The 27,878-nt window shown below is 46.6% G+C and overlaps 1 protein-coding gene across 4 annotated transcripts in view; it reads left to right on the forward strand.

Moving 5' to 3' along the window:
- SIN3B (SIN3 transcription regulator family member B) overlaps positions 1-27,620 on the forward strand; it is a 44,509-nt gene extending 16,889 nt beyond the window's left edge. Inside the window, exons 8-20 of one of the 4 annotated variants that reach the window (XM_075611218.1) lie at positions 214-303; positions 1,270-1,388; positions 1,772-1,982; positions 2,561-2,677; positions 3,649-3,887; positions 5,598-5,781; positions 8,360-8,948; positions 11,093-11,289; positions 20,543-20,716; positions 21,330-21,422; positions 22,417-22,511; positions 23,299-23,503; positions 26,008-27,620. In XM_075611218.1, coding sequence (XP_075467333.1) covers positions 214-303; positions 1,270-1,388; positions 1,772-1,982; positions 2,561-2,677; positions 3,649-3,887; positions 5,598-5,781; positions 8,360-8,948; positions 11,093-11,289; positions 20,543-20,716; positions 21,330-21,422; positions 22,417-22,511; positions 23,299-23,503; positions 26,008-26,238 — 2,544 coding nt within the window. In that variant the 3' untranslated portion in view covers positions 26,239-27,620. The remainder of the gene's footprint in view (positions 1-213; positions 304-1,269; positions 1,389-1,771; positions 1,983-2,560; positions 2,678-3,648; positions 3,888-5,597; positions 5,782-8,359; positions 8,949-11,092; positions 11,290-20,542; positions 20,717-21,329; positions 21,423-22,416; positions 22,512-23,298; positions 23,504-26,007) is intronic. The other 3 variants (XM_075611219.1, XM_075611220.1, XM_075611221.1) reach the window with 3 other exon arrangements.
- The last annotated feature ends 258 nt before the right edge of the window (positions 27,621-27,878 follow it).

The following is a 27,878-nucleotide window of genomic DNA, read 5'->3' on the forward strand; positions in this document are numbered from 1 at the left end:
CCCCTCCCCAACAGGTCAGGTTTTCAGGATATCCCAGCTTTAGCAGAGCTGGCTCAATCGGTTCCTGCTTCCACACAGGTGGCACAGTCTTTGACTGAGCCTCTGAGCCACCTATGCTGAAGCTGGAATAGCCTGAAAACCTGACCTGTTGGTGGGAGCTTGAGGACTGAAGTTGAGCACTCCTATCCTAAACAGCCCTTCTCTGCTTCACAGAAGAAGATGAAGTTGCGAGGGTCCAAAGGCCAGTCGGTGGCCGGCGTGGCAAAGTATGGGACCCTGCAGGAGTTTTCCTTCTTCGACAAGGTCAGTTCCTATGTGGAGGAGGTCAGCGGTCACTGACTTTGAAGTGGCTGAACCCTGGTTTTGAATATCAGTATCCGCTCTCTTGATGAGGAAAACATATTATTTGGTGTTAAGGAAGACCGCAAGTTTCAAGTTACTGATCTTCGAACTCCTCGATCTTCAGTCTCGGCACTCTGCCCCTGATCTAGTAGCAGTCGCGCTGGTGAGGTGGGCAGGTTTACCAACGTTTGCCCATAACCACAGAATATAAAAGGGTAACTGATTACATTTGTTTTATGCAGTGTGTGCAATAGAATTTAGGGGTTGATATTTGGTTGGTTATATATGGGTTCTATATGGGTTGCAGGCTCGCTGGATGTAAAGGGATGAGCGCTAGTCGTTTTAACTTTTGCCCTTGCATATACTGTAAGGCAATTTCCCAAGAGCTGTCCTACTGCAAATATTAAAGCCTCAGTCTGCGATCAGATCTCTTCTTGGCCTTTCTAAAACTGGTTTTATTTTGAAAACCTGATGCTCCGTTCTGGATGTAAGTGTTTGAAATATGGCGCTTCCGGGATGTTCAAATTGGATTTCCCAGAGCCTAGATCAGGCTAAAGGTTACCATAATAACCTGAGAGGCTGGAGATTAAGAAATGTATACATTTTAAGCACTAAATGTTCGTGAGCTGAAGATGGAGATTCCCGGGGGGGGAGAGATTTTGCTGCTTTAAATCGCTGTCTACTGGGTTCTCTTACAAAAAAAAAAGGTTTTTGTTTAGCAGCATGGGATCCTGGGATTTGTAGTTCTGCTCCTGATCATACTTCTAAAGCGCATGCATGTCAATGTTTGTGGCCTAAAGACTCTTTGTTCAGAACTGTACCACCCCAGCACCAGAGGAGCCTGAAACACATTGCCAGTTGATTAAGCCATGGCAGCCAAAGGGTTAATCTGGCTCCCCTGACGAGGCTTGTGCGTTTTGCTTTAAGGTTCGACGTGTGCTGAAGAGCCAGGAAGTGTATGAGAACTTCCTTCGCTGCATCGCTCTCTTCAACCAAGAGCTGGTCTCAGGCTCCGAGCTCCTGCAATTGGTCACACCATTTTTGGGGTAAGTGAAAAGCCTCCTTTCCCCTTGATTTAAACCGTTCAGGCAAATGAACCAGGACCTTTATCTTGTTTGTTTAAAATACTTCCGATGCCCTTATTAGCTGCAGATAAATGTGTAGCACGTGACGTATCTGATGAGATTACAGTTTCACCGTAAACATAAAAACGCATTTATTTCTTTTCACAGTAAACGGGAAAGTTTTAATCTTTCTGTCTGGCACTTAATAGGCTGTGAAGCAGTCTTCCCTGGCTTAGGGAAGATTGCAGTCCCATTCATTTGACTCCAGCACAGGGAAGATGTTTTCACATGATGCAAAGGCCTGTGACTGGTGTGTGTCACGTGCTCCTCTTCCCATTGTATATCTTCTCCCTCTCGTTGTGCAGGAAGTTCCCAGAACTCTTTGCGCAGTTCAAGTCCTTCCTGGGAGTGAAGGAGCTCTCGTTCGCCTCCCCGGTAACAAACGACCGGTCTAACGAGGGCATCGGGCGGGAGATAGACTACGCCTCGTGCAAGCGCATCGGTTCCAGCTACCGCGCTCTTCCCAAAACCTATCAGCAGCCGAAATGCAGCGGTAGGACCACGGTTTGCAAGGAGGTGCGTTCTGCGGCCTCTGAAATCCCGCTATTCCCCTGAGCTGTATGTAATATATGCTCGTGCACACACAACTACGGTTTAGATTTTGGTCATGGACATAATTTACTTTCTACCATAATTCTTTAAGATACGATTTGAACATTTGCTACCTTTTTTTTTGCCCTTATTTTTTTTTCAACCAATTCATAAAAGATGTGTGATTTTGAAATACTTGATTTCTAAATACAACTGGAGGAAATCGTAGAATGTCACATAGTTACATTGTTACATTACACAGTAGATGAGGTTGAAAAATAAGACATGCGTCTATCAAGTTCAACCTATGTTAAATTTAGACGAATGATACTTTATTCTATATTTGTATTTATATTGATCCAGAGGAAGGCAGACAAAACCCCCCAGTGACATATCATCCAATGATATCTCATAAGGGGGGAAATAAATTCCTTCCTGACTCCAAATTATGGCAATCAGATTTCTCCCTTGATTAACATCCTTCCCATGTTATACCTAAACAAAAAAAACAAGTCTTAAACGCTAAAAAAAAAAAAGTGTCTCCCTTTCATCGTCTTCTGTAGGTGCTAAATGACACCTGGGTGTCTTTCCCCGCCTGGTCTGAGGATTCCACTTTTGTCAGCTCCAAAAAGACCCCCTACGAGGAGCAGCTCCACCGCTGTGAAGATGAGCGGTTCGAGGTAAGATGGGTTTCTTCATGAATACGTGGCATTTTATAAACCCCACCTTTTGTGAAATACTCAGCAACATTTCATTCCGGAACTGTATTAAATGCTGAAGACGGCCAAAGAAAGTGGAGGCGTGTATCACATTCCAAGGCCAAGTAGACCATACTTTAGAACAATTGGGTAATGTAGGAGTCATGTTTAGTGTTTTACGATCACCATGCTGAGTGATGGGTGTATATACTATGTTCACTCTTGTCGATCACCCTGTAATGGGAAGGATGGATTGTGGTCTTAGCTGCTGTGTCTGAACATAACAGGACAGACAAGCTGTATACGTTCTAGGTCCCTTCTGTCTGTCACTGTTGTGAAACAGGTAATTTGGTCAGAGGTCTCTTCTGCCTGTTTCTTGTCCCTCTGCTGTTAGCGTGTTGTAGCGTGGCACTGTTTCCTCAGATAGCATATCATGTTATAATGCAGAGTATCACAGACTTTCCGTAGGCTCCAATGGCAGAATAGCCCATCGTATCCCACCATACGTAACGGTGAATCCTGCTATATCTGTAGGACCTCTCTTGCTCCTGTCACTTTATTTCCCCCAGATGTAAATTTGCAGGCCATGAGTCACCGTTTGGTCGGAACAGGCTTAGGGACCAATATCCGCGAAAGCTAACGATTTTTTTTTTTTGTCTGAAATCGCCCATTGATTTAAATCGGGAATTTGGGCCAAGAACAGTCTGATTGGGTGCTTCGGTGGATATGCAATAGGCGCCTTAGTGTGACACGTCCCTTCAGTTGAATCGTTCTGAAGGGGGCTCCTTCTTTTCTAAAGAATCTTGCGCATCAATCGTCTTTGTGTTCCGTTTCTTGCACGTGTGTGTTCCTTGGTGCCCTTCTGTCACCCAAGTGCCTTGCTGTCTGTGACTCCTTGCCAAGTACCCCCCTGCCTGGCGTCACAGCCCGTTCATTACCTGTCTCCTTCATAGCTGGACGTCGTATTGGAGACCAACCTGGCGACCATCCGTGTTCTGGAGAGCGTGCAAAAAAAGTTGTCCCGCATGTCCCCTGAGGACCAGGAGAAATTCCGGCTGGACGATTGCTTGGGGGGGACCTCAGAGGTGATCCAGCGACGCGCCATCTACCGAATATATGGTGATAAAGCTCCCGACATTATAGAAAGCCTCAAGAAGAACCCATTGACTGCTGTGCCCGTAGTATTAAAAAGGTGCGTGTCTGGGGTTCGGATACAAAAAGGTGGCTCAATGCGACTTCTCCCCAAGCTCAGACCTGCAAATTGGACTCTGTAAGCTCACCAATGCAGGCCTCTCTGGCAGAAAAGGGCTTAAAGGGACACTTTGTGTTCTAATGTATTTATCTTTAAAGTTGTAATTCTACCTAGCCAACCAAAAACCCTTTTGGTTTCCCAGGGGTGGTGCTAAAATCAACCAATTTGCTTCTTTTATTTTTCTGTACAGCAAGTTAAAATATTACTTGTGAGCACATTCACACGTCTAACATGGGTCTGCAGCCCTGTCTTACCCAATTCCCGCAGCATACAGTTGTTCCACTGCAGCCAGGGGTTCTGGGTAATGACATGCAAATGAGCACACACTGGCACTTTTTTGCTTTTTATTCATAATAACATGGACCCCATAAGCGGTATGCCTTCCGCATTGCACAGCTGTTTCGACCTGTTCGGTCTCGTCAGTACAAGGCTGTTTTACGCGGTCTTTACGATGTGAAGCTGGAATAGGCTTCAACCACACAATATATAAGTTATGGTGGGTAAAAAAACGTTTTTCTTTGTAAATGTAATTACGAATTGCATAGATTAGGCACTTCTGAAGGGGGAGTAGTGTTTGTCAGAATGCATTGATCTCTGAATTCATTGTTGATTTTTAAAGGTTTTTATTGGGAATCAGCTGCTGCTTTAACACCAATATTACTTGGGTGTCTGCAGTAACACCTTGTTGGCTCAGTACGAGTCTTCCTTTCCCCTGATTAAAGAAATGTTTGATGTTGGCTATATGAATATAGAGAGAGATGTATAGATGTACCTCTCCAGGTTAGGTTTGAGGGTTGACCAGGAAATTCCACACCGCAATGTGTCTTGCCTGTCAGGGCTAACGCTTGGCATTTATTAAATTAACAGTTCCACCTTCAATATTTAAAATAATTGAAGATTTCTTCCCCCATGCTGTATAGTAGGATGTCTTCTTTCACCTCTCTATCTTTTTCCCTTCTCACTGATTTGAGTTTAACGGTTTTAGACCTACAATAGGCCCCAAACCTAAATCAATATGGCTGCTTATTCCCTCTCACTTTGATATTATTAGACTTCAAGGAACTTTATCTCAGAAGATAAGGACTCTCTTTTTTCCAAAAGCAAGCCTTTGTATGGGAAACAGCTCGGCGCTGCCCGGTGGAGTGCGAATAAGTAGCAGTAGTTGCCATGTGAACACTCTACTGCAGGCTTTGGGCCTTTTTAAATCGACATTAAAATACTATCAAACATTACTTTGCTCTCTACTATTCTTGAATCTCTCTAAGAGAGAAATGACTGGAAGCGGCTGCTTCCCCAATATGTGGTAAAAAAAAATAAAATAAGAAAAGTTCTGTAAAATACAACGTTCAAAAACTAAATATGTAAGAAATGAAGACAACAAAATGCAATGTACGATGTAATGTAATGTTTATTATTGAATTTTGCTGTAAAGTTTGATGTTGTCACAGTTGTTCGTTAAAACTTGTTATAAGATGTCATTCTTTCAAAAAACAATAAAAATTTGAAACAAAAAAAAAATACTGTCAAACAACTAGGAAAACATAAACAGTAAGATTAATTAATCTGCTTTTAAAGAGAGTCACAGAGGTCACTTTCGAAGCAGGTCACATTGGGAGAACTGGACCTTTTTATGACCGTGTGTTTCTGCAGGTTGAAAGCCAAAGAGGAGGAGTGGCGGGAAGCCCAGCAGGGTTTTAACAAGACGTGGCGGGAGCAGTACGAGAGGGCATACCTCAAATCGCTGGACCACCAGGCTGTGAACTTCAAACAGAACGACACCAAGGCACTGCGCTCCAAGAGCCTGCTCAACGAAATCGAGAGCGTGTACGACGAGGTGAGAGGTCGCCAAAGGGGTTTTAACCCCTTTACTGCAAAGCAATGCGTTGCTGGTTTTATTGTTTGCTGTTACTGCGGCAGACTCCTGTCCTAATGTGAATGGCAGTCACCGTTTAAACCTACCAGGGAGGTTAAGTCTTTAGCATCAGATATCCGAAATTCAACTACAGGGATGCTAAGGACAGCAGCAAAAAGAACAGACGAGTATTTTTCTTTTATGGCGATTAAGAAACCTAGAAATTGATGGCGGAGTAGAACCACTTGGCTCATCTAGTCTGCCCAATTTGTGTGTGTGTGTAACTTTATGTATGTAGCGCTACAGCTCGCCCAGCGCTTTACACAATTACAATCCAAGGTGAATAAATGACAAACAATGGGGATAAGAGCAGCAGGTAAATGACAACACAAGGCAAAAGGAGACCCGGACACCAAGAGCTTGCAATCCAAGTGGTATCTTGGGAGGCTTGCAGATGCAGTAGGAGTAAATGTGGATTATTAGAAGTGCAGTCGAGGTGCTGAAGGTAATCTGGAGTCTGTTGTTGAGGGCAAAAGAAAGAAAATCACTTCTGCACACCACTACATAAAATATAACTTAAAAAAAAATTATATAATTATGTGTATATATACCAAAATAAAATGAGTACTTGGATAATACGTAACAATTATTAGAAAGACAAAGGTCCAATAATATTTGCTGAATTAACGTTAGATTTCAACCTTAGTCTCCTAATAAAATGCACTGTATGAGGGCAATAATTGTAACTGCCAGTTACCTATATAATCACTGAATTGAAGAGGTGTTGATATACAGCCATACCCCACATTAACGTACGCAATGGGACCGGAGCATGTATGTAAAGCGAAAATGTAGTTAAAGTGAAGCACTACCTTTTCCCCACTTATCGATGCATGTACTGTACTGGAATCGTAATATACATGCAGAACTAATGTAAATAACGCATGTGTAACAGGCTCTATAGTCTCCCCGCTTGCACACAGCTTCGGTACAGGTAGGGAGCCGGTATTGCTGTTCAGGACGTGCTGACAGGCGCATGCGTGAGCTGCCGTTTGCCTATTGGGCGATATGTCCTTACTCGTGAGTGTCCTTAAACTGGGTTATGCCTGTAATACACTTGACTACTTGAGTGAAGCATAGAATAGAGGCATCAGGAATGGTGCATATCCGGTAAGATGGTATATCCGCTGCAAATTGATCAATCATAAAGCTCTATATAGGTATGGTGCCATCAATAATAGCTAGCCAACCATATCAGTATAATGAAATACATGTAAATAAGGAGTATATCAGATGTACAGGTGATATATATTGTAACATAGTGGCAGCTCCTGGATGCCATATACTAATGCTACGATACTCCTATCAAGCTTCATATACTGCAAGTTCCTCCATTCCATGCTTCACTCAGTAGTCAAGTGTATTATATCAACACCTCTTACTGCAATTCAGTGAATTATATAGTTAACTGGCAGTTACGATTATTGTCCTCATACAGTGCATTTTACTAGGATACTAAGGTTTATAACACTAATTCAGCAAATATTATTGGACCTGTGTCTCTCTAATAACTGATTATCTAAGTACTCATCTTTTTTTATTTTGGTTCCAGTTTGAATATATATTATAAGTTATATTTTATGTACTGGTGTGCATAAGTGATTTTCTTTCGGCGGACATATCTTTGCCCACCAATTTGTCTTGATATCATATCTCATCACACATTGCACCCACTGAACACACAATTAGTGTTTACACTGCTTATAATTTTGGACACTAGTTGATCAACGTGTTTCTTGTTTTTTGTCTCTTGTAGAGGCGTAAATAAATTAATTAAATATTTGTTTTAAGAGGTGGATTTTCAGTTGGGCTTTGGATGTGGAAAGTGAAGGTGCTTGATGGATATTGAGTGGAAGAGCGTTCCATCGGTAGCGAGAGATTAGTGAGCGAGTTTAAAGAAGGGAGAGGTCTGAAGAGGTAAAAGGTGGGAAAATGAGACGGCCTTAGGTTGAGCGTAAGCGTATGGGGGCCGCCATGATGGCGGTGCGACTGCACCCAGCTGCGCACTTACAAAACCCAGCGCTCTTCCCTGACCGTTCTTCAGCAATCGCAGTCTAATGCTGCGGCGCAGAAATTAACCACCACAACTGTGGCCGGGGGAGAGCGCAGGGCCTCTGAAAGTGCCGGCATTTCGTCCCGCTACCATGTGACGATGCGTCGCCATGACAGCGTGACATCACATGGCGCGAGGGCTGGCAAAAGGCCTTGCACATCACGCGGCGACGCCTGCAGGAGAAGATGCCGGCTCCGGAGCAGGTAAGGGGCCCGCCAAACTTTCTCTACACCAAGCCCCGCAACACTCCCAGCCAGCCCTCGGTTTAACGGCAGGTCAGAGTTGGGCATTGGCTGGAAAACCTCAGACCCTATTTTATACATGGCTTTCTTTTATATGAGGGATATATGTGTCTGTCCAAGCATGTTTTTGAGCGCCCTTACTGTATTGGCATCTTCCACCTGTCGGAGCCGACTGCTGCTTTTAATAATAACAATTTATTCGCAGCACCAGGAGCAGCAGCCAGAAGGCAGAACGACCACATCCAGCAGCCCCCATCTCATCTACACGTACGAGGACCGGCAGATCCTGGAAGACGCTGCATCGCTCATCGGCTATTACGTGAAGCGGCAGCCAGCTATTCAGAAAGAAGACAAAGACACCATCCGTCAGATCTTACACCACTTCGTTCCCGAGCTGTTCTTCTCCTGCCAGTCCCAGCTCAGCGTCTCCGCCGAGGAGGCCCCTGTAGAGAGTATAGCTGACCCTTCCGTCAACGAACTGCCGGACCGCCGCAGGAAAACAGTAACTCTGCAGCAGGACGCAGAGTGCCAGGAACCCAAGCCCCCCTCGCTGGCCAGCACCGAACCGCCCAAGAGCATGGAGGATGTGTATAGTCTGTTCTACACCAACAACAACTGGTACTTCTTCCTACGGCTTCACCAGACGCTTTGCGCCCGTCTCCTGAAGATCTACCGGCAAGCGCAGAAGCAGCTGCTGGAGTACAGGACGGAGAAGGAACGGGAGAATCTGCTGTGTGAGGGGAGGAAGGACAAATCAAATGGGCCAGCTATGGATCTCCGACTCAAACAGACCAGTAAGACACTTAGGCTCGCATGTGTTATTTGTGTGCACTTTTTTTGTGGCGTGGATTTTTTTTTGTTTGTTTTTAACCTTTTCGTTACCAGGTGTCTTGCGACGCATTGTGGAGCGGGTAACTATGCAGTAAATTTGTGCAAATGAAAATGAACACAGCATTCACTGTTCATTTCTAGTGTTGCCATATTAGGCTGAGTCCATGCTCCCTGCTTGCTCGCTGAGGCTCAGGGAAAGCGGGTGCTTTCCCTGGCCTTGCGGTTGCTTACCGCACGCACCGTCAGGGGGCGGGCACGTCACTGGCCGGGGGCGGGCCAGTGACGTCACGGAGCTGATTCGCCCTCATTGGGCGAACCGCTCACGTGACCGGCCTGTCTCGCCGGCAAGCAGATGAATTTTAAATTCCCCTAAGACCTGCGCTTCCGCAAGAGCGCGGAAGCGCAGGTGAGCCCCTACTAAAGCCGCTCTAATTGCTTCCGCCAGCAAGCAACTAACATGACCGGGGCCGTGACGTGGGGCTCCTGAATAACCCCGATTCTTATGGACATGTGGTTACGCCTTAATCGGTGCACTATCGCACGGTCATTCTCTTTGACTGCACTCTCCTGTTTCCGAGCGACAGTGTGCTGATCGGCACTATTGCATTGTAATTAATATCCCCCCCAGAGTGCATTGGTTAAGGATCTCCAGACAGTAGTACAACAGCTGAGTGATCAGGAGAAGGGACAGTGTGGCAGCCGGGGTCTCCCTCCCAAAGGTGCAGGCGACTTGGGATCACATGGCGATGTCCTCTGGCATTGTAAAAAAAGGTCTTCCACTTCAAAGCCAGCACCATAGCCACTCCATCAGTCCCTCTGCAAGCGTTCAGCAGACTGCAACTGCGTCTCTAAGGCTACGCTTATAGTGCCGGCGACGCGACGGTCGCTGGAAAATCAAATAGAAATTACTTCCAGCGATCGCGACCAATCCGTCTCACGTTGCGTCGCGCTTACTATAAGAGCACGCGACGACAGCAATGCAATTATTTTGCCGCTGGGTCGCCAGCACTATAAGCGCAGCCTAAGCCTCACATTGGAGATATGAGGAAAGCACTCTTATTATAGACAATGTGATCTCTTTTAACCCTGGCTTTCCCGGATGTATCCCAAGATGCATCCTGTGAAACTGATGGGAATTCATGTTTTACCGTTAAACCAATCAAACAATCGGGAATAAGATAGGCCACTTATTTAATTTCTCTGACATTGTTCTTACCACAGTGGGGTTTCAGCACCTTAACGTCTGCAGAACCATTTTGCTACTGGGTGTCCAACCTGGCAGCAAAAGGGTTAAGAATGTATTGGACTTTGCTCAACCACTGAAATATTTTCGGATACATGGGGTTCTGTGACGCCCATTATAATACTATTACTGTAACAGCTTTTATGTTTCAAATCTACCCACTTTCTTTCTTTTGTTTGTGCCAGGATGGGCGCCATGGGGTCCTTGGAGTTGAAACAAACTAACAGCTCCAGAGACCCCCTCCCAAAATATCAGTATTCCTGCTAGGGAGAACAAAATGGCGGATTAAATGGATTTTACCACTCGGGCCTATAGAAAGCTGCAATGTAATTCGGCAGCTTTAATAATAATAATAATTTCAGCCCCTGCCCGTTTTTTCTCGGAGATCCCCCTCTTAGCCTCCCACACACCACGGGTTATAAACCCGGCATTCTAAAATCTGGCATGGACTTCTTGGATGCGTGTTGCGTGGCCCTTGGCAGCCTGTGTAATATCCGCAGTGACTTCTTGGATGCGTGTTGCGTGGCCCTTGGCAGCCTGTGTAATATCCGCAGTGACTTCTTGGATGCGTGGCCCGTGGCAGCCTGTGTAATATCCACAGTGACTTCTTGGGTGCGTGGCCCGTGGCAGCCCGTGTAATATCCACAGTGACTTCTTGGATGCGTGTTGCGTGGCCCTTGGCAGCCCGTGTAATATCCGCAGTGACTTCTTCGATGCGTGTTGCGTGGCCCGTGGCAGCCCGTGTAATATCCGCAGTGACTTCTTCGATGCGTGTTGCGTGGCCCGTGGCAGCCCGTGTAATATCCGCAGTGACTTCTTGGATGCGTGTTGCGTGGCCCTTGGTAGCCCGTGTAATATCCGCAGTGGATGGTTTTTTTTTTGCTCTCGCAGGCGAGGTGGAGTTAGAAGAGTATTATCCAGCGTTCCTGGACATGGTCCGGAACCTCCTTATCGGGAACCTGGACCCCACGCATTACGAGGACACATTGCGGGAGATGTTCACCATCTACGCCTACATCGGCTTCACCATGGACAAGCTGATCCAGAACATCACGCGGCAGGTGAGTACTCGCTCTTATCTGCTGTGGTCAAGGCCGCTCTGGCACTCCAGGAGAGATGATGGCTTTCTGTCTGGGAAACTATATCTGATATATCTTTGAGTGCTTTTAAAGTAGTGGTACTGTTGTCGTAATCAGGATTTTCTAAATCTGTTTAGTGGGCAAAGCAATGTCATATATATTTGTTATATTTCTTTCTTTCTACTTTGGTGCTAGGAGGACTGCTCTTAAGGTGGACTTATGAGTGATATGTTTAGGGGGTCACATCTGTGTGATTGGTGCCTTTTCCTACTCACATCTGACACCTATAAGTATTTTGTAACGTGTTAGTCAGTACGCGTGGTGCTGAGACTTGGGATGGGTGTGATTTCCTCTGGCTGCTCCCTTTTGGCTGATGTCCCTGTGTTAAACAAATGTCATAGGTAAAGCCCCTTACCCGTCTTTTTATCGGCTCTCCGGTGAGGGTAAAGAAAACACTTGAGAGTTCCATTCAGAGGCCTCGAAGAAATACGATTAATAATTGATTTCTGGAAAAGGTATATCTAAAATAAAACCTTTGCTTTTAGCACAGTTAGCTTAGTCTAAGGAAGCCAATTGGGTTAGGTTTACAAAATGTTCTTTTTTTTTTTTTTTGGACCGGGCTACGTGGGATTGCAATTGTTTAACATCTGAATAAGAAAGTCTTTAACTCGTTAGGTGCCAGTAATGCGTTCAGGAAGTCTTTACAGTAAAGGGTTAATATAATTTCTTTCTTCAAGAAAAATGGGATTTCTAACTGTCAGTTTGTCAAATATACACAAAATGTTACGCCTGGTTTGGCAATTAAGGAATGTAGTGGTACCAAGTGCCCTGTGACACCGTCACACTGACCATTACGAGGCATGTTAATTGTAGCAGAAGGTTCAAAATACCAAACTTGTTACTGGTAATATAAAGACATTGTATTGAACATCCCGCCGCTGGCCTCCACAATGCATCGCTCCTTAGCTTATTAAAGATGAAGCAATGTCGTTTACGGAGTATATACCATAATATAAAGATATTGCTGCCTAGAAGGATGATTGTACGCCACTGTTCCCAGCCTAATGAGATCTGGTTCATGTGGTGCCAAGTTGTAAGAACCCAGCCTGTATAGGAAGAGAGCCTGTATAGGAAGAGAGCCTGTATAGGAAGAGAGCCTGTATAGGAAGAGCGTGTCTTTGTACGATAATCATCAGTGGGCCAGTATGAGAGCGCTTTGTAGATGCAATGCTGCAAACCCCACATCTCCTTCATATTCACTATATAAGAGATTAGTGAAGTCTCGAATATGCCCAGGTACAAATCATTGCAAACTGCAGCGTACTTAGAACTGTATCTGGTGCATTCTTTACAGCCGGGCTCTATAACTGGCGGCCTGCAAATGGCCTTTATGTGGCCTGTAACTATCTAAGCAACTATTATGAAATTGGTAGGAGCAGAGAGTCATAACTGCAGTTTCACGGACACTTGTAAGTGAAGGTGATGTAAATAAATATATATATGTTAGTGCAAATGTTATACATGCTTGCAAAAGGATGAAATATATATATTTTTTAAGGGATGCAGAAATTAAAAGCTGGAGAAGAGGGGCTAAGGTACAGAAACAAAGCAGGGGGAGTGAGTTGGGGGTTACATTTGCAGCAGTTCAGTTTCATATTGGTTACATCAGTTGGTGACCCAATTCTTGCATATCAATAAGATATAAGGGTTAGCCCAAGACACATCCCCCTATTATGGTTGCTCAATGATATAGCCTCTAGGTTACATTGACATTTGTGTCTGAGATGGTGGCTCTCATTCGGTATGGAGGCTCTGGTTTTGCCCTGTGCTTTCTATTTTACCAAACCCTGGCCCCATGTGTTGATGTATTCGTGGTGACGTTGAAGTAAGCCGTTATTTTTTTTCATAATGGAGCACTTGCCAGACTGCAGACTTGTTGATAATTTTGGTAATGTCTGGAATTGGTCCTTTTCATGGTGGCCGTCAGAATATGGGAGATAAATGTGTGTTCCCAGTTTGATGGGCTGATCCCTACCCTCCGGTCCAAACACCTGTTAATCAGCTGGGATACCTCCTGCCATAAACTGGAGATAACGGGGCAGCTCCAACATATGTGCTCCATTGTGCCCCACTGGTCACATCCCCCAAAACATCTGGGGTAAGTCTGGGTGTACATTTTGTTCATGTACTATCGGTAGAGTACTTTATAGTTCTCTTTTATGGCTGAGCTGATGGATATCGAGGCTGTTACGCCCCATGTGTAGTCCCAGTCCTGGGGGTGGAGAGTCTCGTTTAAGTCTCTCTCCCAATGTCTAATTTATAGGGGAAATAAGGCATTTACTCAGTGGAGATGACCTACATATTATTCCAAAGAATGTGTTACAATGGGATATGTTTTTTGTGAAATGTGATAACGTGCAGTGGCTAAATTGTAGACAGCGGTATAGTTCTGTGTTGATCTGGTTACCTTACTTCTTTAAGGTGTAAGACTGGTTTTATGGACTTCTTCTTGAGTAAATCTCTAACTCTCTCTTTCTCCTCTTTCCCACCATCTGCAATTGCCCCTCATAGCCTGGTTTGAGTAGGGGCATCATGTTTTATTTAGGCGTTTAGGTTTCCTTTTAATTTAATCCGGTCCCATAGGAGACGTGTGGTGTGATTTTAGTATGTAGCTTTTTTGTGCGTTTCTAATGTTTTTGGGAACTCATAGTAAATTGAAAATGATTACACTAACCATCATAAAATAAATAACGTCTCCATGTAATTGTAGAGTGTCATGCCAGGCTAGTTGGGTGATTTTTTTTATTTTTTTGTTTATTAATACAATGTTTTGCCTGGAAATAATAGTTACCTCTCCTTTTCAAGCATGTCCTGGGCACATAGTTATGCCAATACATGGTTACATTAATTGAACAGAGGTTATACGTTGAATTTACAGACATTTAATGGACCGATTATGGGCATATGTAACTGACCAGATTAAAATGTGAGACAGCTGAAGTCTTGAAGAGATGCATATGGTAGGGTTGAGGAGCTTGTTCAGATTGGCGGGTTTATTTATATCTTATACTATATTAGTGAAAGCACTGTATGCCTGCCTGCATGCATGCATGCCAGCCTGCCTGCCTGCTGGATGTCCGGTGTCCCTAGGGGAAATCTCATTGGTCCCTTGGGCCGCCCCCGCACACCTCTCATTGGCCTGAGGCGGAGTGACGGCCCAAAGGACACACAGGGACACAAACACACACACAGGGACACACACACACACACACACGGACACACACAGGGACACACACACACACACACACAGGGACACACACACACACACACACACACACACACAGTAGGGGGGGGGTGTACATTAGCACCATGTATAACCCGGGGGGGGGGCCTCACATACCCGCCGGAGCCTCCGCCTCTTCCTCCCGAAATCAGCCTCCACACCCGCGCGCAACTCCTCCTCTCCCCGTGTCTCCCGCGCTTTCAACCCCCCCCCCCCCCCCCCCCCCCACCCGGCGCCGCTACAGTCAGCGGAGGAGCGAGTGCCCGGGACACAGCGGGGGAGCGGCCACAACAAGCTGCCTCCCGCCTCAGATCCACGTGGGAGCGGCCGGACGGGTGAGGGAGCTGCCGGACGGGTGAGTGAGCGGCCGGACGGGTGAGGGAGCGGCCTTCACCTCCCCTCACCCCCCTTCACCTCCCCTCACCCCCCTTCACCTCCCCTCACCCTCCCCTCACTCCACTTCCCTTCCCTTCCACCTACCTCCACCCCCCCTTCACCTCCCCTCCACCCCCCTTCACCTCCCCTCCACACCCCCCCCACCTCCCCTTCACCCCCCCCACCTCCCCTTCACCCCCCCCCCCCCACCTCCCCTTCACCCCCCCACCTCCCCTTCACCCCCCCACCTCCCCTTCACCCCCCACCTCCCCTTCACCCCTCCACCCCCCCTTCACCCCCCCTTCACCTCCCCTCCACCCCCCCCTTCACCTCCCCTTCACCTCCACCCCCCCCCCCTCACCTCCCCTCCACCCCCCCCCCTTCACCTCCCCTCCACCCCCCTTCACCTCCCCTCCACCCCCCCCTTCACCTCCCCTCCACCCCCCCCTTCACCTCCCCTCCACCCCCCCCCCTTCACCTCCCCTCCACCCCCCCCCCCTTCACCTCCCCTCCACCCCCCCCTTCACCTCCCCTCCACCCCCCCTCCACCCCCCCCTTCACCTCCCCTCCACCCCCCCCCCTTCACCTCCCCTCCACCCCCCCCCCTTCACCTCCCCTCCACCCCCCCCCCTCCACCCCCCCCCCTTCACCTCCCCTCCACCCCCCCCCCCCCTTCACCTCCCCTCCACACCCCCCCCTTCACCTCCCCTCCACCCCCACCCTTCACCTCCACTCCACCCCCCCCTTCACCTTCCCTTCACTCCCCCCTTACAACCTCCCACCACCTCCTCACCACCTCCACCCCCCTTCCCACCTCCCCCACCCCCCTTCCCAACTATACACCACCTCCCCCCCCACCCCCCCCACCCCCCCCCCCCACCCCCCTCCTTCCCACCCCTTCCCACCACCTCCCCCCCCTTCCCCCCACCTCCCCCCCCTTCCCACCACCTCCCCCCCACCCCCCCCCCTTCCCACCACCTCCCCCCCACCTCCCCTTCCCCCCCACCACCTCCCCCCCACCCCCCCCCCCCTTCCCACCACCTCCCCCCCCACCCCCCCCCCCCTTCCCTGAGGCGGAGTCACGGGCCAAAGGACACACAGGGACACAGACACACACACACATAGACACACACACACACACGTAGACACACACACACAGACGTAGACACACACACAGACGTAGACACACACACAGACGTATACACACACACACACACACGTATACATACACACACGTATACACAAACACACACACGTAGACACAAACACACACACGTATACACAAACACACACACGTAGACACACACACACATAGACACACACGTACACACACACACACACACGTACACACACGCACGTAGACACACACAAACGTACACGTAGACACATACACATGTACACGTAGACACACACACACACATGTACACGTAGACACGTACACACACACACATGTACACGTACACACACACACATGTACACTTACACACACACACACGTACACGTAGACACGTACACACACATGTACACGTAGACACGTACACACACACACACATGTACACGTATACTCACATACATGTACACGTACACACACACATGGAGACATACACACACACACATGGAGACATACACACACACACATGTACACATACACACACACGTATACACTCACACACGTATACACACAGGTATACATACACATAATGTATACACACACACACATGTATACACACACACACATGTATACACACACACACACACGTGTATACACACACACATGTGTATACACACACACATGTGTATACACACACATGTGTACACACACACACACGTGTACACACACACACATGTACACACACACACATGTGTACACACACACATGTGTACACACACACACATGTGTACACACACACACACATGTGTACGTGTACACACACACACATGTGTACACACACACACACATGTGTACACACACACACGTGTACACACACACATGTGTACACACACACATGTATATACACACACATGTATATACACACACATGTATACACACACACACACACATGTATACACACATACACATGTATACACACACACACATGTATACACACACACACACACATGTATACACACACACACACACACACACACACACGTATACACACACACACACACACACGTGTATACACACACAAATGTACACACACACACACACACACACACACTTATACACACACACACACATACAATGTATACACACAAACATGTATACACACACAAAAACATGTATACACGTATACACACACACAATATATACATACACACAATGTATACACACACGTGTATACACACACACATGTGTATACACACACACACGTGTATACACACACGTGTATACACACACGTGTATACACACACACACACACACACACACACGTGTATACACACACACATGTGTATACACACACACGTGTATACACACACACGTGTATACACATACACACACACGTGTATACACACACACGTACACATACACACACACACACATGTATACACACACACACATACAATGTATACACACACAAACATGTATACACACACACACCCCAGCACCACCACATCAGCACACCGGTATCCCATGCCCCCCCCAGCACACTGGCATTCTCGGCTCCCCACCATTCCCAGCCCCCATCAACACCATCAGCACCCACACATCGCCACCTTTGCACCTCCCCCATCGGCACACCCACATCCGCACCCCCACATCAGCACCAAACCCTCCCAAATCAGCACACCAATACAATCACCATCAGTACAGCCACAGCAGCACTACCACCGCACATGGGCCGCGTGGACCACTCCCCACCCAAATGCCACACCCACACCACAAACATCCCGGGCAACGCCGGGGCTCTCAGCTAGTTTATTTATAAAAGTGTTTTACCAGGAAGTAATACATTGAGAGTTACCTCTCGTTTTCAATATGTCCTGGGCATAGTTAATATGACAAATAAAACATGGTTACAAATACAGTTACATAAATGAGCAGGGTATACATTATATACAGTACATTGCATGCACAGTTAGAGAAGATGTATATTATAAGCTTATGTAACACAGACCAGATTAAAATGTGAGACAGCCTTAGTTTTGAAAGAACTTAAACCGGTGGTGGATGTGAGAGTCTCTGGTAGGTTGTTCCAGTTTTGGGGTGCACGGTAAGAGAAGGAGGAGCGGACGGATACTTTGTTGAGCCTTGGGACCAAGAACAGTCCAGAAAGTATTGGAAGGCAAGACAGGGAAAATGTACTTTGCGTCTGGACTCAAGTGGTAGCATTTTGCGGTGATGGTGTGTTGTCATTACATTGTAGTACAAAGTGGCATATTGAGTTGTAGTGGTGAGTTTGGAATACTGTACCATATACCAGGGGTGCGCAAACTGCGGGGCGGGCGGGAGATTTTCTGGGCTGGGGGTGTGGCGGTTACAGAGGACCCGCGCTCTTCCTGAGGGGTGGGGGTGGGGCAATGAGCGGTGAAGGCCTCTGTAACTTTCCTTACCTTGGCTCCGGCGGCTTTATGCTGGGGTCTTAAACTCAGTCCAACAGGCCAGCTTTTATGGATAGCCCTTCTTTAGCACTGATTGAGCCACCTGTGCTGAAGCAGGGATATCCATAAAATCTGGCCTGCTTGTGGCCCTTTAGGACGGAGTTTGAGACCCCTGCTTTATGGGAGTGCATAAAGTGTTTTATTTGTGAGTAACGCCTCAGCTCACTGTCTGGCCAGTGGTATTTATCCTTTAAAAGTGTGGCTGGTTTGAAGTTGATCTACGAACATTAGATCTGATATCCTATTGACTCCGGTGTCTCCATGTGCTGAACTCTCCGAGAAGCACCTGCAGCAAGTTACGGGTTATGCAGAATAGGGGTCAATAGAGAAGGAAAGGAAGTGAGGTTACATTTGCAAGCTCCGGCATCCCACACCCTCCCCACATCTGGAATCAGAAGGTGGTCTTTCTAAAGGCCTGGTCAGTCTATTTTATCAGTCCAGTAAAAGGTATCCAGATCGATCGGTTTTATTATACTTTTTTTTTCAATCTGAACGCACAGCTTGTGTTTGTCATTTGCGCGCCAGTTTAGCAGACTGGAGAATAGCATTGGCAGATGTAGTTAGAAGTCTGGGATGCCCAAGCTTCCTGCTTACTTAGTGCAGGTCCAAGTTCTGCTGTGTATTCAAGGCTGTTTGGGACCAAATGAATCTGTTCACGTGGGCTTGTAAATTCTTGGATTATGATAAAGGTAGAATAATAGGGATGGTTTGAAACATGGATAATATTATTGTTAAGATGTTCTTTTTGATTACATTAATTCTCCCTACTCATGAGATGGTTAATTTATTCCATGTATTTAGATCAGTTTAGGATAATTTGATTTTATACAGGTCTTTTGAGGAGGGACTTGTGTATACCCAGACACATTACCTGATGTAGGTTGAAATAGAGGATTTAAAGCTGCAGTTCAAGCTGCCATTTAAAAAAATATATATATATAAAATATATATATATATTATATATATATATATATATATAATATTATTTTTTTTCTTTTCCCCCATTCAATATGTGCATCAATACAATCTGCACACTGACAAGTGATTCGCTAAGCTGCAGATCGCTCTGTTCTCCTGTAATCGATCGCTTGCTCCGGGTTATTTAATTCAGTTCTTGCACAGCATTCTGGGCATTGTAGTCCTGGAATATGATTGACTGGGCAGTTACTATATACAATTGGTGCACTGCTAGAGAGAGAACGGGTCTCAAGAGCCAGAGCCTATCAGAAGGGGAAGGGGGCTGTCACTTTGGAAATGCTTCCTACATTAGAAACATTAAAAATGTCTTTAAAACATTTTTTTGTAAATTTTAAATGCTACAAGTATTTTCTCATAGTACAGAACTGATTTATTAAAAAAACACATGTAGGATATTGCTTGAACTGCTGCTTTAAGTCTTTAAATGTATGTAAAATAACATTGTAATAAGCGTGTGGTCCTACACCTAAATGTTTTCTGATCTGGCCACTTTGGAGAATTATGTGAGGATTCCTGGTTTACAGCAACTAGGAGCAATGAAGACAATGTGTCAGATGGCCCGTCTCGTCTGTCACACGCTTAGGCTGAGTCCCCAGTCAGCACTGTGGCACACGCACCCAGCGGGGGGGGGGGGGGGGCGCGTGCACAGCGCTACACCGCGATCTGCGGTCTGAGGGGAGAGAGAACCTTTGCGACGGGAGGGGGCGTGGCGGTGGGTTTGCGGGGCGTGGCCTTGACGTCTCGCGGCTGGTTCGCCCTCATTGGCTGAACCTCCGGCAGGGGGCGTGGCCACGCCTCCGTCGCAAACTTTGCTCTTAAATTTCCCTGCCTTCCTGAAAACCTGGCGTGCACCGCAGGGGAAAGGTGCGCGACAAGGTAAGAACTGGGACCGGCCTGACTGGGGGGGCGGGGCTTGAATGCACAGCGCACCTCGGCGTGCGTTGCAGAAGTGACTGGGGCCGCCCCCTTATGTGGTTTTGCTTCTGTTGCTCCCAGCTGCATCATCTAGTGAGCGATGAGATCTGCCTGAAAGTGGTGGAGCTGTTCCTGAGTGAGAAAAAGGGCGGAGCGGCCGGGGGCAACCTAATCTCGCAGTGTGTCCGCACGGCCAAGGAGACCAGCTACCAGTGGAAAGCAGAGCGCTGCATGGCAGATGATAATTGCTTCAAGGTGAGGGATCCCCCCAACACTGCAGAGGGCCATGTGTTACAGGCTGGAAGTACCACTGGTTAGAAGGCCTGAAAATCCTGCGTGTGGTGCAGCTTCTGCAGAATTATTCACTTGCCGTGCATGTACACACGCGTATGTACATATCCCATGTGCACGCGCGTTTATTTGCACACGCACATCTGTGTGTGCGATTTTAGTCCTAAGATAGATATATCTATATATATATAGATAGGTTCCTTACCGAGTAGATCCAGGATCCCAAGATCACGAGGCAAGAAGGAGACAGCACACTCAAAGGTACAAAAAGCAGCGTGTATTCAGTAGAAAAACCGGCACATAAACCCAAAAATATATAGATATATCTATATATTTATTACACACACGTTTATGTACATAGAGATACATAGACTTCACAGCTCATTGATTAGGGATCAGACATATGATCGATCCTTTATTAACTTAGAATTCTAATTGCATAGACTAAGAGGAACATCCATGGTTAAACCTGATTTGAAAGGATTGTAAAACCGTGATGGTGCTACTGTGGTCATAGCCAGATGGGATTTACTGTACAATATAACGCTTTAATACTGCCTGTACTTTGTCACGGCAGATGATGTTCCTGCAGAGACAGGGCCAGGTAATAATGACCATCGAGCTGCTGGACACAGAAGAGGTGCAGAGTGAGGACCCCACAGAGGTGCAGGTGAGGATAGGCTCCCGTCACTCTTCTATGTAGGACCGGTAATTCCCTGGGCCACCTGCAGGGGGATCTCTGAGAGGCACATACAGGTCCACATTGACCAAGCAGTGTTCTGGTGCTGGAAGATCGCTTACTGATTGAATTGTAAGGTGTCTAACTGTGCCGTATGGTGTCTTATGGCAGAAGACTGCTTAGTGAAGGGGTGGCCAACTCCAGGCCTCAAGGGTCACCAACAGGCCAGGTATTCGGGATATCCCTGCTTCAACACAATTTGCTATCTTCGACTGAGCCACTCATTTAGCCACCTGTGCTGAAGCAGGGATGTCCTGAAACCCTGGCTTGTTTTTGGTCCTTGAGGACTGGAATTGGCCACCCCTGGCTTAGTGATTATGGGCCATGGTTTCACACCGTAGCAACAACTTTGCAGCTTTTAGTAAACTTCAGAAGGAAGCTAAATGATTCCTGTAAGTACTGAAGACTGACGCCTGAGAATTAAGCAGCAGTGTGTTTTGTAGCAGCATCATTTGCATTAGTCCTATATATATATTAATATACTGAGCAGTGGGCGTCTAAAATTCAATGTAATTGATAATACATTCCAAATTAATAGGCATATTAAGTGAACAGATCTCAACTCCTTGGTATAAATTATATCAGACTGCATAATCACTGACACTTATCTGCTCAATGATAATCTGATGTTATAAGTCCTATAATAATACCCTGCACGTTTACCCTTCTTTCCCGACATGTGGTAACTCTGCAACCTAGGGGCAGTTATGCTGAACAGTGGCTACCAGGAGTTTAAATGTCACCAAAGTTATGTGAATAAATGCATTGTTGCAGATTTTTCCAGTATCAAACTGGAAAGCAGTTCCCATTTGGTAACTTTATTACCATAATCTCCAGCGTGTAAAACTTAAATCTCATGTTTAATATTACAGAATAAAAAGCAGTGGTTGCATTTTTACAAACTGCAGCATCCTCTTATTTCCAGCACCTGGCTAATTATATGGAGCAGTTCGTGAATGTGGAGGGGCCCCAGCACAGCCTGAGCGAAGGCTTCTTATTGAAACCGGTGTTCTTGCAGAGGTGGGTGCGCAGTTTGTCTCTTACACTCGAAGTAACTCTGCTTTAACCCCTTGTGAGGCTGGAGAGGAGTTGCGATGCGTCACTTTGCAACGTGTTAGTCTCTTCCAGCTCTCAAGGGCTTAAAGTGGTATTGTGTGTTCCAAGACCCCGTGGGAAGGATTTGTGAAACCTTACATGTTCCACACTTTGCCGAATTCCATAATCCAGCCTGTGAAATCAACCACCGCCTAGATTTGGGCATTTTCATTTGAAATGTAATTTCTTTTGAAAAAAAACAACTCGTTTGTACTGAGTGTCGGAAACAAAGAAGGCCTATATGTATCATGGAAAATGTTTTCAAATTCAGAATTAAAACTATCAATATCTTATCTTTTTTTTGTTTGTTTGTGATCAATATTATCACAATACATTTCTGAATATCACTATTATGGGACTTGTTTGTTTTTGTTATGCCCAACCGTGCGCTCCCTGATGATCGGTGGAGCTCTCCACTTATTTCCAAAGCAGGCAATGAATTGTGCCGCCCGCTCCAATCCAGCTGCTGGGCTGAAGTTTATGGTTCCTTTTGCCCAAATCAAACGTGTCCGCCTTTGCAAAGGTGTGTGCCATCCTGTCGGCTGCTGTATGCCTGATCAATACAGCATTGCAGGGTTGAGTATGGCGTTGGAACATGGCGTGCATTCAATACTTGCCAAGCGTAACTGGAAGTTTGCAGGGAGCGGTCGTGTCCATCTTCCTCTTGTCCGTCCTTGCTGATTGCCCCGTCCGTCCACTCTCTGCCCTGCAGGAACGTCCGGAGCTTCCGCAGGTGGCAGTGCAGGAAGATGCGAGCCATGAAAGACGAGGTGAAGACCTCGTGGAAGAGGCTGATGGGGGTGGAGAGCGCAAGCAACATGGACTGTCGCTTCAGGGTCAATAGCCACAAGATGCTGTTCATTGTGAACTCGGAAGATTACATGTACCGTTGTGGAGCGCTGCATAGAGCGAAAGAGGTACGTCCAAACACATTTTAGAGACTGGGAAGTGTTTGGAACGAGAGGTTTTTGTGCCGAGGGTGGGAGGATCAGGGAAAATGCGACACAGGCAGAAAGGCTGGTGGATTCATGTAACAGCCACCCAGCAAAAGTGTGGTAGAGACCAATACAGGAAGGCAGAAGTGGCCAACTCCAGCCTTAAGGGCCACAGACACGTCAGGTTTTTTGGATATCTCTGCTTCAGCACAGGTCTTTGATTGAACCACCTGTGCTGAAGAAGGAATATCCTGAAACCATGACCTGTCTGTGACCCTTGAGGACTGGAGTTGGCCACCCCAGCAGTAATGAAATGTAAAAATGCTTGGGATCGACATAAGGCTAAATCCTAAATATGAAGGACAGCAAAGGATTTAATAGTGTTTGTGGTCTTGCAGCAGATAGGAGAATGGCCAGACTGGTTCTTATCTGCAGTCAAACGCTGTTTCTGTGAATAAGACTCATTTTAATTTTGATCCAAAAATGTGTGTACAAAATTGAAACAAATATGTGCAAGGGAGGGATAGAACTGCTCAACTCGTACTTTATTCTGAATGAATTGTCTATGCCCTTTCATAAACTATTACAAAAAGGACCAGGTACATCACTGAACTATTGTGAAGTGAACACAATTAGAAAAAGGTGTGCAAAAGAGAACCCTCCTGCACCAAGAGTTCACTTGGAAGGCTGTCATTAAAAATGTTGGTTTTCCCTGACGAAGCGTCGTAGAGGAGTGAAACGCGTATCAGGCATGATGTCCCAGTAGGAAGGAGACAGGGGAAAACGCAGAGAAGAGGTCTGCAACCTTAAAATAAGGCTATATAAGCAATATAGGACGAATAGAGTAGTGCTCATGGGATAGATCTACCGCAGTAGGGCAGAACGAGGTCAGTACAGGCATACCCCGCTTTAAGGACACTCACTTTAAGTACACTCGCGAGTAAGTACAAGTCGCCCAATAGGCAAACGACAGCTCACGCATGCGCCTGTCAGCACGTCCTGAACAGCAATACCGGCTTCCTACCTGTACCGAAGCTGTGCACAAGCGGGGAGACTATAGAGCCTGTTACACATGCGTTATTTACATCACTTATGCACGTATATGACGATTGCAGTACAGTACATGCATTAATAAGTGGAAAAAGGGTAGTGCTTCACTTTAAGTACATTTTCGCTTTACATACATGCTCTGGTCCCATTGCGTACGTTAATGTGGGGTATGCCTGTATTCAAGAGTGAGAAAATGACCAATGATTAGAGAGTGCATTTCAAACCATTCAGGCTGCAGACAACTTGCATATTTATGAGGAAAGACCTTCCCTGCCGATTGCTAAACTGGGAGGTCAAGCGGACCTTATCTAGTCTCTCTGTGACATCATCTCCTTGCTAAATACTACATCACTTATTCTTTTTATCATGCTTTGCTCTTTCTCAGGCGTTGAATGCTTCTCAATCACTTTTGAAGTACACTTGCAGGGAAATATGAATAACTATTCCCTTTCAAAGCTTGATCACTTACCTAGTCCACGGGTGCGCAAAGTAGGGGGCACGAGATTTTTCAGGGGGCGCGGGTGGTTGCAGAGGTACCGCAGTCTTCCCAAAGGCATTTAAATTAAATGCCGAGGGATCGCGTGGCAGCGCAGCGTCAAATGATGCCGCCGGGTCATGTGACGCGTCACCATGGCAACACGCGTCAAATGCCTTCGCGGGTCATTTGTTGCTGGATTTTGGGTAAGGGGGAGGGGCACTAGCACAGGGGCTGGCAGGCAGGGCTAGCATAGAAAACAAAGACCTAGTCTCTTACAATCTGAGGCCATAGTCACACAATCCCACAGTACCTTGCTTTTAATCTTACAGTACCCTCTCATCTAGGAGTTCTATAGATTCTTTTAAATGAATCTGTATGGGATTAATGGTCCCCTCCCAACAAGGTCACTATCCGCCCTGCACCTTATTTAGTTCACTGCCTGTCTGCTCCGGTTTTATTTTTGGTCGTTATGTTTTGTGTTGAGTGATGTTATTTCAACTTAATTGCTATGGTTAAATGTTAAGTTCTAATCACGGCCTTCTAAGTGCGCTCAAATGTGAGCTCCTGGTATTCATTTTCAAGGTAAAGATGAGTGTTATTAAATTGCCGATGAGAGAAATAATTCCAACACACAAAAGAGAGGGGGTGGGGCACCGTTTTTTTGGCTTTTATTTACATTTCGTTTTGCACTTTTAAGAAACATGTACCAAAAATATATACTGTACTTGCATACATTTGTTTAAACTTTTTTTTTTCTTTCATTTTTTCACTTTTTAAAGAACTGTATTTTAGTTTTCTTTCATTTGTTTTCATTTTTTACATATTAAAGAACATTTCCAAAAGTAGAACGAAATTACAAAAATGTCTAAATGCAAACTGATTTTCCCCATCCCTGTCCCTCCTCCTTTCCCGCCTGTCCCTCTCCCGCCTGTCCCTCTCCCCTGTTTCCCCCCTCCAGTCACAGCCGCTGGTTTTCCTAAAGCACCACCAGAGGTTCTCGGCCTGGCACAGCCGCTGGCTGGAGGAAAACGTCAGCAGCCGGGCGGCTGATTTTGTGCGGGACTGGCTGACGGGGGAGGAAGACGAGGAGATGGTGCCCTGCAAGACGATGTGGGAGAGCTCCGATGTCCACGGCATGACTGTGACCAGATACCGCGTGCAGTACAACCGCAGAGCTGCCTCCCCCTGACCCCGCAGCGGAAGGGGCAATTAGACTGTGTCACATGTCCTCATTTGCTGCTCAATCACCTTGTTCCAGTGAGGCTGTCTCTTTATGGGATGCTTGGCTCCTACTTGGGGGTGCTGGACATTTGGCCAAATTCCATGACAGTCCCTTGTGCGTTTTTGACGCATAAATTAACCCCTTTGCTGCCCAATTGCTCCCCCTTCCCTGGGATTAAAGGTGCACTTTGCAGAAATAATGCACTCGCTGCGTTCTCAATCGCTTATCCGCCCACCTCTTCTAAATTAATTTATTAAACCCGTTGCCGACAGAGTGGCCGGCACCTTGCTGTAGAACACTGAAGGGGTTAATTAAACCATTTGGTTCCGGAAATAATACAGGGTTAATTGCATTTCTTCATTACAATAAGTGATGGGAGCTGTGGCCCATTTAGAGGTCTTGGGAAATGAAAGAATTAGCTGGACTGTCAATGGCCTGCGGCTTTGTCCTCTTGCATCCGAAGTTTGCTTTGGTGCTGGGAAAGACTTAAATGGGCGAGTGCTTTCACAGAAGTGGCACTGCTCCTTTAGCCCTTAATCGCGGTCACATTCAAATATAAAACCTGGGCTCTTGGGGAAAGGAGTGTGTAACAGACTGAGCCACCTGTGCTGAAGCAGGGATATCCTGAAAACCTGACCTGCTGGTGGCCCTTGAAGACTGCAGTTGGATGGATTCCGTCAGTGTAACGGAGGGGCACGACTTCTCCCGGCTATATAACGGTGCAGGTTTGGGATGTATATTACCAGGCGCTATTCCCGTCTAACACCAACTCTGCCAAAAACCCACCCGTATTTTAAAATGCCTCTTTCCAGTTATTCAACCCAGTTTGAGGCAAGCCTGTGAATTATCGTTTTTTTTTTATTTATTTTTTTAATCGGGTATTTAGAAAGAGCTGGGCTAAGAAATGGCCGCCTCATTCCCGTCTTTCGGGATCGGCTCCCTTCATCAAGCACTGCAAAAGAAAATGTGCAGAAAGGGTTAACTGCCGCTGTTGATAATAAAGCACTTGGATTTACTGATGCGGCAGTTACCCCTCTTTAGCCCAGGAGAGATTAAAAGGAACAGGAACCCCATAGGAACAGGAACCCCCGTCCCAGCGGAACAGACTCTGCCCGGACACAGTGTTTCAAACCTAGTAATGGAGAATTAAAGATTGTGATGAAGGAATAGTGCAAAAGGTGTTTTTTTTTTTTTTTTATTATTGTTACCCTAAATATTATGTCCGCTGCAGATCTTGATTTCTCTGATGTACCGCGCGGAGATGAGATGTTCTGGTCCGCTAAGCGTATGGACTGGTCCGCTAAGCGTATGGACAAGATGGTTATATTGAATAAAAGCTGTGCTGTAAAGCAGTGTGTGTCTCTAAATAGCCACTGGTGTCCAAGCCTCACAGTTTTCTTTCCCATCTTCTCCAAGGGCCACAATTGTGGTGTTTCTGCCTAATATTTTGTGCGTGCGCACACCTCGTCACACGCGCGCACATTCACCTCGCCACACGCTCGCACCTCGCGCACACCTTGCCACACGCACCTCGCCCATTCACCGCACCACACGCGCTCACCTCGCCCATTCACTGCACCACACGCGCTCACCTCGCCCATTCAGCG

This window comes from Ascaphus truei, chromosome 8, assembly GCF_040206685.1.
Source record: "Ascaphus truei isolate aAscTru1 chromosome 8, aAscTru1.hap1, whole genome shotgun sequence".
Lineage (NCBI taxonomy): Eukaryota > Metazoa > Chordata > Amphibia > Anura > Ascaphidae > Ascaphus > Ascaphus truei.